Source organism: Tupaia chinensis, unplaced genomic scaffold (assembly GCF_000334495.1).
Source record: "Tupaia chinensis unplaced genomic scaffold, TupChi_1.0 Scaffold000316_1, whole genome shotgun sequence".
In the NCBI taxonomy this organism is placed as follows: Eukaryota; Metazoa; Chordata; class Mammalia; order Scandentia; family Tupaiidae; genus Tupaia; species Tupaia belangeri.
In genome coordinates this window covers 539,026-553,938 of record NW_006159809.1, presented here as the reverse complement: position 1 = coordinate 553,938, position 14,913 = coordinate 539,026, and the positions used below count along the sequence as shown (strand labels likewise).

The following is a 14,913-nucleotide window of genomic DNA, read 5'->3' as shown; positions in this document are numbered from 1 at the left end:
ATATATATATATATATATATATACACACATAAAAACTTTCATACAAAAACACACATACACCCAAATATGCAAATATGTTCATGAGACTATACATAGTTCAATTATGACACTTTACCATAAAATAGTATTAGTTAGCCATCTAAATAAAACTTATTTTCTATCTTTTTACTGATAAAGTGTTAATTAAAATCAATAATATTAAGCCTGATTCACTTAGACTCCTCTTTGAACACTCATTATGTTTTACAAATCCTTGGAAATCTAATCATTGCACTGCAAAATAGTGGTTGCTAAAGTCTCAAAATAAATTAATAGTTTATCCTAAATAAATAGTTTGAACATAATCTAATACATTCAATAGACAGAAATCGTTAGAAAAGGCCTACCCTCCTCACTGAGTAGCAGCGAAAGAAATATCATAAGCCCGAGTTGACAATCAATATGCTTTTTATTTTACTTGATTTCAAAGAGTATAAACAAAGCATCAAGTAGTTGGAAAGTACACACCTAAACTGCATTATCTTATGGCAGCACTATTAGCATTATGGGATTGTTAAACTTTTTATTTCAACTACTTGGAAAACACTTTATATGAAGAGTCACTTTAGATACCACCTTAATTCATTTTAAAGGTTTCACCAGTTTCATTTTTTTAATTTAAAAAACAAACTAGAAATGTGCTCTGACTTTTATAATGGCTAATTTTATAAACATCCTTGCTATTTTCAGTTGAGAAAGAAGAATTAGATATTCAAAACTTTGTTCTTTATAATCTGTAAGAAAAATGTGGGTATACAGAAAGAACCAATTTCATAATGCCTGTTATATTTTTAATAAGATAAAATTTTGCAAAGTTTCACAAGTTATTCCCCAAAATATTTGCAATTTTCTCTATTTTTCATAACTCCTTTCTATGTTTTAGGCAAAGCTATATCCTTTTGGCTTTAAGTTCTCTTTGCTGAGTACATATTGGGGACAGACAAATTGAATGAGTCATTTCAACCAAGCACACTGATCTACTCAGAGTATGATGATTGAGATATATGTATCTTTATACTTGTGTCATATTTCATATTAATTATTCATAACCATATATTCCTCCTTTATAGATATGATAAATTTTTACTGCCTAGGCTATTATAATATTCTCCTTCAATTTATCAGTGTAGTATGTGCGCATGGACTTCTCAAAATAAAAACTTCAAGTATAGAGCCCAAATTATTTCATTTGAAAACTACATGCTATATGTGTGTGGTGCCCATAGATGCCATTCTGAGAAGAATCTTAACGTTTTTATTTCCCTCTTAAACAGACAAAATGAATATTTAACTGTATTTAGATCATGATAACCGAATATAAAATTAGGCAGAAAGTAAAATGTTTAACTTAATGCGTTATTTTTTCAAGGCACTATCTTAGAAAATTAGCATTTGGTGCTAAGTTTTCTAGTTAAACATCTATGGCTTTATTGGATAGAGTTTGGTGTTGTGAATTAAAAAAAAATCTACTTCACAAAAGTTTATTATAAATATATTAGTGTTTCTCTATTTGCTAAGTTATTGATATATGAGACTTAGTAAACAACACCAGGCAAAAATTCGGTGTATTTCTATTCCTAAACAATCATTAACTTAGGCAAATAACATTTCTATGTTTCTTTCATTTTGTAGACAAGTTTTCTCTATGGGAATATGTCTCAACAGGGGTGACAAAAACTAAGAGAAATTGGGGTTTATCTCTAATAACAAGTTCTGAGAAGCTGCTGGTAACATCTCTACCTGTAATACACTGACTATCCTGTCAAAAGGGGACAGGGGACTACGAAGTTTGTTTCTGTGTGTTTGTGTTACAAAACAAGTCAATGTTCTTTTCAATGTAGCTCTGTTGTACTTCCTTGCCCTCCCAAGTGGAGGCAACAGTCTTCAATGTGTAGCCTATCATTTTCCACATTTTGGGGCAGAGAAAGATTGATCTACTTCTGTAGGGCTGCCTTTTGATTCAACAGCATCATTATAATAGTTTTTTAAATGTTCATTGTTTAATGTCTTAATAACACATTCATCCCCAAAAATGCTAGTACAATTTCATTACCTTAAGCTCCCTTTACATAGCCCAATACAGTATCGAAATGTGTTTTTTCAGACATATTTTTAATGAAATAAAACATCTTCTGATCATGACTATGCCTAGGGCTTTTGAAGAAACAATTTATAGAAGTTAAGATCTCTGAAAAAGTTTCAGAACTTTATTCTCAAGTTCTACTTATTTAAGACTCTCATTCTGCCTTCTTGATAAATTTTATAAGTAAAAATCACCATTTTACTTCAATTCCAAGAGAAAATGAGTGAATGAACAAGGAATTTTCTTTACTTTATTATGTGTCTAACCTTTAAGAGAATCACAAAATGTAAGGAGAACCCAGAATAAAATAGGATGAACTTGTGTTACTAATATTCATGTATATTGTATAAATGTGGGGCTGCAATTAAAAAAAAAAATCAAGCCTTGTTAGACTTTTACAGAAAATCTTTTATTCTCTTTCATTTTTGAGGCCAATTGCTTTCACAGGTTTCTTTTAGGGACTTATTATCTGGGGTTACCTCTCTTATTTTCAATGACACACAAGAAGAGTAGAAAATGAACTCAAGGAAGAACAGTTCTATAGTTCAAATTGTACTGAGTGGAGATTATTTCCAATTCAATGCTTTGTCCAAAAACATTTTCATTAGCATCTGCATTTAGGACTATGGAAAAATTGGAGTATATGTAATCAAAGAGCAAATCATAGTTTCCAACTGTTACAACTAGCATTAGAAAGGGCAGAGTCTTTAAATATTCATTAAAACTCTCTTTTGAAAAAGGAATCATCTACAGTCAGATTGAAACAGCATATTGCCTGAACTTAACCTCTTCACTAGTTTATTCCAGGGACAAAGCCTTGGTAGTCACAGTCTGTACATAAAATGATGAGCATCACTAGAAAAAGAACAATTTACATCCCGTATGACTTATGAAAAAGTTGAAAATTTGTGACTTTTTAACTCATTACCATGTTCCTGTAAGTGATCTTTGAAATTCAATGATCAGAAAGTAGGTCCAAACTTATTCTATCACGAAAACAAAACTAGGATAGCACGAAATGTGTACTTTTGTTGGAGGCTTTTACAGAAAGGGAGAAAACCCAGAACTCAAACCTTTCTTCTTTTATTCATAAATATTTGCATCACTTAATTTTGGATAAGTTTCACAAGAATACATAGCATTTCTTCTGGGGATGACAGCAACACTGACAAACAGTCCTTGTTTTGCCTGTCATTATGTTATTGCTAAATCATCCACAACATCGTGACCTGATTTTAGTTACCAGGGACAAAGCCAAAACATGAGATTTAAGTTCATTCTGATTACACACAAATAGCCAGCACTTAGAAAACCTTTGAAAAGTGATCTGTGTCCCAGTAATTAAATTTTTAAAGAGGAAAGAAGGATGAAAGGAAGAGAGGAAGGGAGGGAGGGAGGAAGTGAAGGAGGAAGGAAGGAAGGAAGGCCGCCTTAAAAGCCTGATATGATTACACAGTAGGCCTCTGACATTCTCTATGCTGGTATAACTAAATGGCAAGTCACACGGCTGTGAGATCCCTGTTGCATGCTTAATCAAAACTAAAAATTTACAGCAAAATCAACCCTTGGGTAAATTGCTCTTTGGTTTAAATCTTCTTTACTTCCTGGAATTTTGGTAAACTCACTTTATTTTAAAATTAAGCCAGCCCCTCCTTCTTTACTTCATTACAAAGGTCAAACCCCAAGAACCAGACATAAATTTCAGAATGAAAGTTTCGTTTGCACGTGTATTTTTAAGTCCAACCCCTGTATACAAACTGTTAAAAACAGATGTTTTAACATAGTGCTTTATTCCAACTTAATCTCATCCTTGAATGAATTTCCTTCAAGTTTCAACCATTTAAAAAAAAAAAAAAAGCAGTCAATTTCCTGGTGGTTGTAATTTAATTAAGTAACCTTTCACACTGAGCAAAACCCAAAAGCAAAAGGGTCATTAATCTTTCTAGTGATTAGAGACACCTCTAGAGCTTCAAACATTTACCTCTCCTTCCCCGCAGTAGAAATGCTTTTAGGAGGATCATGGTTCATACCTCACATTCCCTGGAGCCAGAGATGGTATATGTGCAGGGCCCAGATCCATTAACCGATATATCCATGGTCTCAGAGTTTGTAGGCTTGTAGTCCACATAATACTCCTGTAAAGGGGAATTCATTTGTCTTTCAGACTCTCTGGCCTTTTTCCGCCGCCTCTTCATAAGAGAGTGTTGCTGGAGTTGTTTCATGCTGGCTGGGTAGCGTTTCCAAGACACATAGATAACCAACAGGATCATGGCCACGGATAGAAAGAGAGCCACGCTTCCTGCAATAATTTTGTGAAATGAAACATGCTCATACTCTTGCTCTGTGCCAGGAATCTGAAACCCTGGGGAAGGGCTTGGTGTTTCAAGGGTGGCCTGGGTGGCATCAGGTTTGAAGATGGTAGGTTTAGGGATAATCAGAGGCTTCTGGGGAGTTTGGGGGACCAGATGTGATCGTTCAGTGTTGACCACCTGGACTTCAGCACAGATGTTATATGTTTCCACTGCATCACTGACCTTTTCACCCTGAATGTGCTTAGGTCCTGCACAAATCATGGTGCTTTCCTTATTTCCTTTGAAATTCTTAAGCCAATAAAAGAGTGGACAAATGCTTCGACTGCATTCCCACATATTTCCAGACAAGGTGATGGATATTAATGATATCCATGCATTGACAGTTTCCTGTGAGATGTTGGTGAGCTTGTTGGAATCCAAATTCAATTTCTGCAAATTGGGAAGGCATTTAAATGTGCCCGGCTCAATTCCTTGGATGTCATTCCCTGATAAATCCAAGTTGTGTAAGGAACTCCAAGTCCATGTCAAGCCTTGGCTAATGGAGCGGATCCTGTTCCACTGTAAGTAAATCGAGCGGAGGTTGAACAGACGTGGGAAATGAGCAAAGTTGATCTTGGAAAACTGGTTGTGCTCCAAGTGGAGCTCCTTTAACTTCAAAAGGCCCGCAAATGCATTTCGGGACAAGCTTCGAAGGCGATTGTAACCCAAATCCAGAAAGTCAAGATTCCGACAGTCTTGAAAAACTCTGATCGGCACAGTCTTTAGTGAGTTAGACCTCAAGTGCAAGATGATGAGTTTCCGAAGGCCTTTAAATTGTTCAGATTGCAACGTCTGAAGCTTATTGTAGGAGAGGTCCAGATTGCGGAGATTGGGAACGGGATGAAATGTTTTATTGTGCAGATAGGTAATTTTGTTGGAGCTTAGAATTAATTCTTTCAGTCTACGGATCCCTTGAAATGCATCTTCATCCACTGAGCTAATGTAATTATGGTCAAGATAAAGCCATATAAGCTGGTTAAGGCCGGCAAACTGATTGGATTTGAGCTTCTGAATGCTGTTGAACCTTAATGATAAGCCTTGTGATCCTCCAGAAATGTTCTCAGGGATATCTGCGAAGGCATGGGACTCACAGTACACAATTTTGCCATCGCATCTGCAGTTCTTTGGGCAAGCTCTCTGAGCCCCAGTGAGCATAACAAGCAGCAGTGTAGGAAGTAGCACCAGCACCACACTCATGCCTTTCAGCTGCGTAATTAGATGGAAACCTACGATATGAAAAAGAAGACAGATGCACATTGTGAAGCTATTAAAATAAATCATCTCCAGCTTACCAATATCAAGGGCATTTTGTCTCATGTGGTAACGGGATGGTTGATTTAAGGACAACGTATTTAACAAGTAATGCATTCTTTTCTTCATTGTTACATGTTTGCTCTTCAGGTTTCACCCTCTCTTCCTTGATCTTCAAATCACCAGATGCCGTAGGACTGAGAAAAGCTTTTCTGAGTTTCAGGAGTTCCTATGTACCTCAACACTGAAAAGCACAGAGCCTTTCTTATCACTGAATGCCAACATTTTAATAACAATAACATTTGGCTAGTCACTGCGTTGAACACCCCATCACCAAAACGAAGTATACTGTCTTGTGGGAAAGGCAAAATGTGACTTAGTAATCCCCGTACTAGTACATCTTGTCTAGTAGAGCAAACAGGCTGTGATTTGGCAAAGGAGCTTCAGTAAGCTGTCAAGGTAACCCAAGTTTGCCCTGCCTGAAATTGTATGTTTATTGCAGAATGGAATAGCAACACATCAGCTCTGAAAAGAAGGGTATTGGGGCTAGGATAGGCAGCCGATGGAGTATGGTGTGAAGGTTAATAACGGTGTGAGATAGTCTTATTTGGTTAATAAGCATCTATTACTGCATACTGGATCTCCCTCTGCTCAGGAGCCTAACTACTCATAAGGGAAAACACTTCAAAGTTAAGACTGTCAAATTCTTATTAAATATTTGCATACAGAGTAAAATAATCTTGAGTAGCTTCAGTATGCTGTTATTTTTAAACAGTTGCTTTCATAAATTTGAAGATTAAGTAAGGACAGAAACAGTGGATGACTATTCTCCCCATCCTGACCTGCTCAAATTTCTCACTGACTTTTTTCCTTCTCTCCTACCTCCATTAACTTTAGAAAGCCTGCAAACTTGCAATCTATGGCACTTTGACTGCATTTCTAAGTTATTGTGTGTTAAGGGACTCCTTTCTTCTGTCAACAGTAGATTATTATTTCTTAACAGTGAGAAAAAAAATAAAACTACCATGCGCTGTAGTTTAGTTTTTTCTTAAGTATTTATATTTTTAACTAAAAGACAATCAACAAAACCCCTAACAAAACCCTCTGCCTTCTCGAAATAGTTCAATTGTGATTTTTTTTTTAATTCAAAATCCGATCTTGCTCTCTGTCCTCTTGCCAGCTACAGACTCATTGAAATACATTCCAGCTCTCCCAGACAGGAGAAAGGGGGGAAAAAGCCAGTCACACTTGAAAAAATAAGACTAGCAAATGACTGCTGGAAATTGGGAAGCTGTGTTCAGGATACAGCTTCAAAGATAAAACAAGCCCTTGTGCAACCTCTGATAAAGTAAGGACCCCACCCCGGCACACACGCAGCAAAGTGGTAACAATCTTTCTGACAGCAACCAGGAATACAAGCACGGCTAATAATATCAAGAAATAGAAGCAAACACACTATTTATCTCATGCTCAATTCCCAAGCTGTGTATACGCAGACGGTAGAGACAGTTTTAAAGATATTTCCTTGGAGTCTGTTTAAGTCCGTGTTATGCATTTATGGATTAAAAAAAAAACTGCAAAAAGGAAAATGATCTAAAAATATAATAGCAACTATAGTGAGTCAACTGGCAAACTCAAAGGCTGCTGCTTTTTGCCGGTTTCCCCGTCTTTTATCAGCTAATGCCACGACTGAGGATAGGAAGCCAGGAGGATCAGCTCTGCTAAGAAGGAAACAACAAAAGTTCACTTACCCATCCTTTGTCATCCAAAAACGTTTCCCCCCACTCTCAGCTTTCTTCTTATTTGGTCTCTCGCGCTGAAACCACCAGCACCTTCATGACACAGTGCGGCTGTCATTCACACCATTCTGATCCTGCATGTGGGCTAGTCGCCCCATACAAACTTCCCCGGAGAGGACAGGCAAAAAATATATATGTACATATATATTTAAAAAAAAAAATCAGCACGGGGTGAGATGGGGGGGCAGGGAAAAGGAAGCCGATGGGTTGGGGGGGTGGGGAGGGGGAGGGCCTCTAGGCTCTGAGGACCATTGTGTAATTCACCAGAGACCCATCAGCAGTAATTGGCAATCTGTGCAGGAGAGAGCTACAGCCCATCTCGGAGGTAACCAACTTCTCTGTAAAAAGAGAGGAAAAAAAGAAAATCTTCAGAATACCTGGCATTCCTTATTGTGCTGGCTTTTGCCATTCCCAGATAAAGCAATTCATCCTCTGGATTTTCAGTTCTTGAAGCAAGTAGGCCTCCTGTGCTGTATGAGACCCCAGTTTAAAAGCTATGCAGGCTAGGTTTATCCATTTAGCTGGTCAGGTTTAAAGTGTTTTGTAGCTGTGCTGAGAGGCAGCCCTTGTCTAATTCAGAAGGCTTTCCAGAGACTGATGATGCTCAGAGCTTGTTGGTGCTAATGCTTGAGTTTGTGATACACTGAGTGCCCTCCGCTGGAGAAAACAGATTGCACATTAAAGACGGGAACAAGTGAGCCTGTCAGGGGTGTGCAGCCTTCCTTTGCTCAGAAAGGGAAATTAAAGGCACAGGAGCACTGTTTTTTTTTTTTTTCCTCTCTCTCTCTCTCCAATAATATGAATTATGAAAGATTTATGCCAAAGGGTTCTTTTTAACATTAACAAATATTAAGTAAAAATGCTGCTCCTCTAAATGTTAGGCAATTAACAGTTTTCAAAAGTTGCCTTGACCTGATTTTATTTTTTCTATACATGCCACAGGGAATTTATTATCTTTTTTTTCAATGATAGAAATATTTTGAGCTGTATTTATTATTGCTGTGGGTTTGTTTTACTTATTTACATTTTTGAAGCTAACCACACAAGAAGCAATCTTACTCCGGGGGAAAATGTAATTCTGTCACTTTTAAAAATAGTTACACATAAGATTTTAAAGTCCGATCTTTAAATTCGCAAACTTGGGCAATCACATACGTTCTGCATTTTTGTGCATTTTACCAAACAGTTTAGAAAACATACATTTTTCATCTTAAAGCTGTTAGCCTCTATACTGTTATTTCTAAATGTGAAGATAACTAAGAGAGGCTCAAAGTTAGTCAGAGTAGAATCCCAGCCAGAAAGTCTCACTGCAGTCACTTTCCTTAAACTCATCTACATAAGTAATGCAAATTCCTTATTAAGCAAATCACTTAGTGCCCTGTGCAATTCCAGAAAAACTAAAGCACTTGAGTTCTACATTAGCATCATATTTCTCTAAAATTTATAGAATATCCTCAGAATTAAAAGGGAGGAAATACCTGAAAAATCTACACACTTTCCTAAAACTTGTAGTTACATTGAAAAATATAATATATGACTTCCATGTTTGTTCTGATTTTTTACCAATTTATTTCCTTAGTCCTCTGGCAGACAGAAATTATTCTTTTCAATAATCCAGGAGGACCCACCCACCAATGTAATGCAGACAGAGACTACTGGGTAAAATTACTAACCTAATTTAGCAGGCATGAGAAATTTAAATTAATTTTAAATAAGTATTTAGAATATTGGGGATTACTACAAATGAATAGTTTTAGAAATATTCCTTGATTTAAATTATTTTCCAAAATATTAATAATTAAAGGAGAGTTTATCATATGAATAACATGTGTAATTGGACTCAGATTTATGAGTCGACAGTCCTAGGCGAATACAAATGCAAAGGTAAATTTCTCAGAGCAAAGGATAATATATCCCTCAAATATACCCTTTTTCCATTAAGGGCTACCTAAATTTCTAATTTAGAACTCTGTGCCTTTGACTTAAGGCTTAAAATCTATTAAAATGCAAATGCTCACCAAAAAAGGAAATATTATCATGGTTACTGAAAGAAAATAAATGAACAGAAATGATGAACATATGATTTGTTCATATGGATGTACTTTCCATAAAAACACAAACCCTACCTAAATAACCAGGGATGGATAGTTAGTTAAGGAGAAAGATATTATATCCATGAAATAGAAGAAATCTGGCCATTATAATTGAAGACTTATCTTTATTGATAAGAAGTTATGACCACCCTTTTAAAAGTAAGTAGGGTAATAGAGGCAGAGAACTCAAGTACCAGAGGAAAATAAAAGGGAGTTTACTTCAGTGTGTGTGTATGTGTGTACATATGTATTTATATTAAGAGATTTTTGCTATAGGGCATGTGTCCTTGCCAGAAAGATAGAGAGAGACAGAAAGATGGAAAGTGAGAAATCACTCCCGAGGGGGTGATAGTCATGCCTCAATCCTTTCTCCTCCATTTTTCTCTCCAGGTTTTAGGCACTTATGCACAGGTGCCCAGCATGAGTTTTAAGCCACTGAGTCTGGGACTCGAACCACAATTGACTATGTCGGAATCCAGTGACATAACCATTTCGCCATCTGCTGGTCTCTCTCCACATATTTTTATTTGCATGGGGACAAAATAAAATATTGAGATATTTTCCTGGAAGATAGATTTTGGAGGTAATTTAGTTCACCTTTTATGATATTTTGGTCTATCTTCATTTTCTAATTTTAAATATAATGAAAATATGATTTGTGCGGCATGTATCTGTATATTAATCCATGCGTGTATGTATATATATATTCTCTTTGTTTTTAATCCAAGGTATGAGAACAATGTTTACTAGTAGGTTAGGAAAAAAAAAATCTCAGGATGTTAGTCATTTATTGTGTAATAGCTGTCTAAAATGCAAATTTTGTTTGAAGAACCAAGATCTAATGGATCTAGTAGGTGCTAGATTTGATGCAGAATTGACTAAGTGTGCTGGCCCCAAATCAGTTATGAAACTATTGAGCACACTGTGAGGGTAAGAAGTGTCAAGAGTGTTGAAAGAGGCAGATGTTGTGTGGGAAATTAGTTCAGGAAAACTGTCCTGGTATTACCTTCACACGTACACACACACACACACACACACACACACACACACACACACACACTACTCTTCATCCAAGGGAAAGTAGTGGACAGGTCAGTTCTTCAGCTTAATCATAGTCAGATTTCTCCAGTTTCTTCAAAGAGCTTGATAATGTGTTTCCAAAAGGGAGCCTTGCCTGGTGGAAAGATGTCTGATTCCTGTCTGGGAAATTCAGAGGAAAAGATATGGGTTTTCTAGTGCATAGGACAGACAGTGTCATTGCTGAAATTGGCTTTCACTTTCAGAATGTCTCTGGATGAATATACATGCTTGTATTTTCCACAGAAGAGAGGAGGACTATGTGGGAGAGAAAGTCAGCCTTGAGCCATTTTAAACCCTAGGGGACCTGAACAGAAAGAGCCCTTGTGAATGTACTGCCAAAACAAACAGATAAAGAAACAAACAACAAAAAGCAAACAAAAACAGGAAAAGAATCAAGTGTGGACAGGCATCAAATAAATACAGAAATAAAAGTGCTATCTTTGTTCATTATTGTTAATGGCTCTATTAAGGATTTACCAATACATTAAAAAAAAAAAAAAAAAGAAGAAGGAAAGAAATACTTATCAACATCTCCTAGACTCAAAGATTACAAATCCTTTTTACAGGAATACCAATCAAGGGGGAAGTTCTGTGGGAAGGTAAGAAACACTTCAGGAAATATGGGAAAGAGGTAAACACAATGAAAAGCTGACTGTACTTCCTCTGTTTCCTGGTGTCCCACCTGTGGATGGTCCTCCTAATACTGTGGACTTCATACTTTCATTTCCTGACTTGAGACTTCACTAACTAAAGAGATAATAGGATTGTTACCTCAAAGAGCATTTAGTGACTTCATCTTGATAAATTCAAATTGACCTGGTGGGAGCATATACAACACAGAAATCAACAAATGCTAAAAGTGAAGGTGTGCTTTATTGTTTTCTTATGAGTCTAGACTTAAGAAAGCGATGAAGGGAACCAGAAGTTAGTGTAATGGCTATGTCGCTGGGTTCCCACGTGGTCGACCAAGGTTCGCATCCCAGACCCGGTGGCTTAAAACTCACGCCGGGCGCGTGACCAAGATCCCGAGAGGAGAATGGAGGAGAAGGGATTGTGGCATGACCAACCCCCCTGGGGGGTGATTTTTCGCTTTCTGTCTCTATGTCTCTCTCTGTCTGTCTGGTGAGCGCACACGCCCTATAGCAAAAACCTCTCAAAAAAAAAAACAAAAAAAAAAAACGATGAAGGAAATTCTTTAAGAGGTAGATTAAATTTTAAAATGTACTAGATCCATTGCTATTTTTTTGTAAATAGCACACAAATTGAGAAATATTTTTTCAGTATTTGAAAACTATCTTCTGATAGAGCTAGTAAGTCATCATTTTATTGACAAACAAGTCATTTCAATATAGATCTATATTGCTTTACTTTTGTGTTATTAATGTTAAAAACAAAAATCAGACAATACTTGGGACCAGCAGATGGCATAATGGTTACATCACTGGACTCCTACATAGTCAACTCTAGTTCGAGTCCTGGACCTGGTGCCTTAAACCAGGTAGCTTAAAACTCATGCCGGGCGCGTGTATGTGCATGCCCAAAATCTGGAGAGGAGTATGGAGGAGAAGGGACTGTGGTGTGGCCATCCCCCTTGGGGGTTTTATTTCTTGCTTTCTGTCTCTCTGTCTCTTTCTCTCTCTCTTTTCAGTGACTGCAGGTGTCCTATAGCAAAAATATCTCAAAAAAAAATTTCATACAATACTCATGTTGGAATTACACTTGTGGAGCTAGTGTACCACTAACCACTGTACATAGGTTATTGCTCCAAAGGTGAACTGGTTTTGACAAGTAAGTGCTAGTGATGACCTGGTTTGAGGAATGCCTCTCTTTTGTACCCTAGACTCAACTGAGAATTAAAGGAAAATTAAAACACTTATTGCCTGTGAGACACACAATGCTTCTTTCCATTTTTTTTTAATTGCCATAGGGCATGTATACTTGCCAGAGAGAGAAAGAACAAGGAAAGAGAGAGAAAGGAAAAAAAAATCCAGTAGGGTATACATTCCCTTCTCCTCTATCTCTCCTTCCTTTCCAGATTTTGGAAACACACACACAGGCCTCCAGTGTGCGTTTCAGGCTACCTGGATGGGATTCCAGCCATGGTTAACCATGTGGGATCCAACTCCCTTAACCACTAGGCTACGAGACTGGCCCAAGTTTCCTTCCCAACATTGCCATTGTCATACTTACTATTTCTTCCTTAAATAACCACGGCATTGAAACATATCTTTGATTTTTAAGTAATAATAACATTCTGGTAGTGCCATGTCAGTTTTTGCTGGTTTTGTTTTGTACACCCACATTTGCATCCAGCATGATACTGCCCAATTGCAGATGTTTAATAAAATGTTCGAACTGGAAGGATGAATTAGTCAATTAATTAATCAAGTAATTAATCAATTGCTATTATCTAAAGGTCATCTTCTATACTTTCGTTCCTAAAATATCATTTTCTCTCCCCAACTAGAAGATAAAAGTCTGTGCCAGTTAAGAAGTGCAGAATTACAAGTGAAAGAAATTTCAACTCATACTGAAGGAAAATAAAACGGAATATTATTTGAGCATACATAAATGAAAATTCTATGGTAAGCTATAGTTTGATCCAGGGGTTAAATGAATCATTGGTGTCCAGTAGTTTTTGACCCATTACTCAGACCTAACTTATGAGGTGCTACTTATATTCTAATTCTGGTTTTAAGATAGCTGCAATCCCATGTGCATTAAGAGTCAAGAACCGGGGCAGCAGGTGGTGTGGAGGTTAAGGCAGCTGGATCCCTGCATGCACCCCCAAAATCCAGAAAAGAGAATGGAGGATGGTATAGTCATCTTCCCTGGAGGTGGATTTCTCACTTTCTCTCTCTCTCTCTGTCTCTGATAAGTGTGTACACCCAATAGCAGCAATCAAAAGAAACAAAGAATATTCGAGACTCAATAAGTTTCTCATTGCAGGAGTGGTTCTAGTGGGGCCTTTGACTGTTTGTTTTTCAGCCCTGAATAATGTCTTATTTACAGAAGAATGAGAATCTCTAGGTGCTTTACTTAGAGTGGTATAGGAAACACCTTCCCCCAAAAAACATGTATTTAACATGAGAGGGGGGAAAAAGTATGCATCCTTTCCAAAGTTTAATGTCATCTTTAGAAGTGGCTACCCTGCCAGGGCATGCCTTGCATCTAGGTGAGCACCATATAAATGACCCTCCCCAGTGAACTCTGAGCAGAATCAATGTGTATCACCTCCAGGCCAGGGTCCCTTGCTGGAACCAAGTATTCTAAAACCCAGTAGCATTACTAAAAACCAAGACTTTATTTATGTTTGAAGTATAAATGGGAATATAGAGAATGGTGAGTGTTGGGAGCAAGAAATACATATACACCAGACAAATGAACATTCAAACCAAACAAACAGCCAAATAAAAATAGCAAGACTAAAACAATAAATAAAATATCTGACACAGTAAACTCCCATTTCCTTTCTCTTGTTCTTGCTCTATCCTGGTACTCGGTCTGCATAGTTCCTATGCTTTCTTTATTCTCAATATTTAAAACTGTCCCCACTCTTACTTACTAGATAGTCCTAAACTTTCTAATGTCACTTTAATATGGTAAAAGCATAGTTAATAAGTTGTGCCTTGTTTTCTCCCTCTCTTTCATGCACACACACATGAACTCAAAAAGAAATGTATTGAATGCTAGTAAATAAAAAAAGAGGATGCTATGAGACCTTCATGGGAGGTAATTTATATTGGGTCAAGGGTCTTTGAAAATAATATATTAGTGGCTTTTCATATAAATCAATCTCATACATTTGTGCAGTGAATGAACTAGCAGTCTGTTTGACCCACAGGATGACCAAGAGTGAACTAGAAAAAAAAAAAAAAAGAGGAAAAACACAGCAGAGAAAATCATAAGAACTTCTTGGCTTGTTCAAAAAATCTGAAAAAAAAAAAAAAAAAACAGACTGTAGAAACAGACTCACAGATGATTCAGTATTAGAATATCAGACTTACTTAAACATATTTGATGTTGGCCAAGAGGTGGCATCATCCCACTTGGCTGACTGCACTTTTTTAGTCTGGACCCAGTGGCTTGGAAAACATGCTAGACTCATGTGTGTGTGTGTGTGTGCCCAAAGTCCCCAAAAGGAGAATGGAGGAGAAGGGATTGTGGCATGGCAGTTGCCCATGTGGGCTACTTTCTCACTTTCCCTCTCTCTTTCC

At 37.1% G+C, this 14,913-nt stretch overlaps 1 protein-coding gene across 1 annotated transcript in view; it reads right to left on the bottom strand.

Moving 5' to 3' along the window:
- Window positions 1–8,147, bottom strand: part of LRRTM4 (leucine rich repeat transmembrane neuronal 4) — an 847,085-nt gene extending 838,938 nt beyond the window's left edge. Inside the window, exons 1-2 of the mRNA XM_006151187.2 lie at window positions 7,476–8,147; window positions 4,153–5,699 (exon numbers count right to left, since the gene is read on the bottom strand). Coding sequence (XP_006151249.1) covers window positions 4,153–5,699; window positions 7,476–7,479 — 1,551 coding nt within the window. The 5' untranslated portion in view covers window positions 7,480–8,147. The remainder of the gene's footprint in view (window positions 1–4,152; window positions 5,700–7,475) is intronic.
- Between the last annotated feature and the right edge of the window lie 6,766 nt (window positions 8,148–14,913).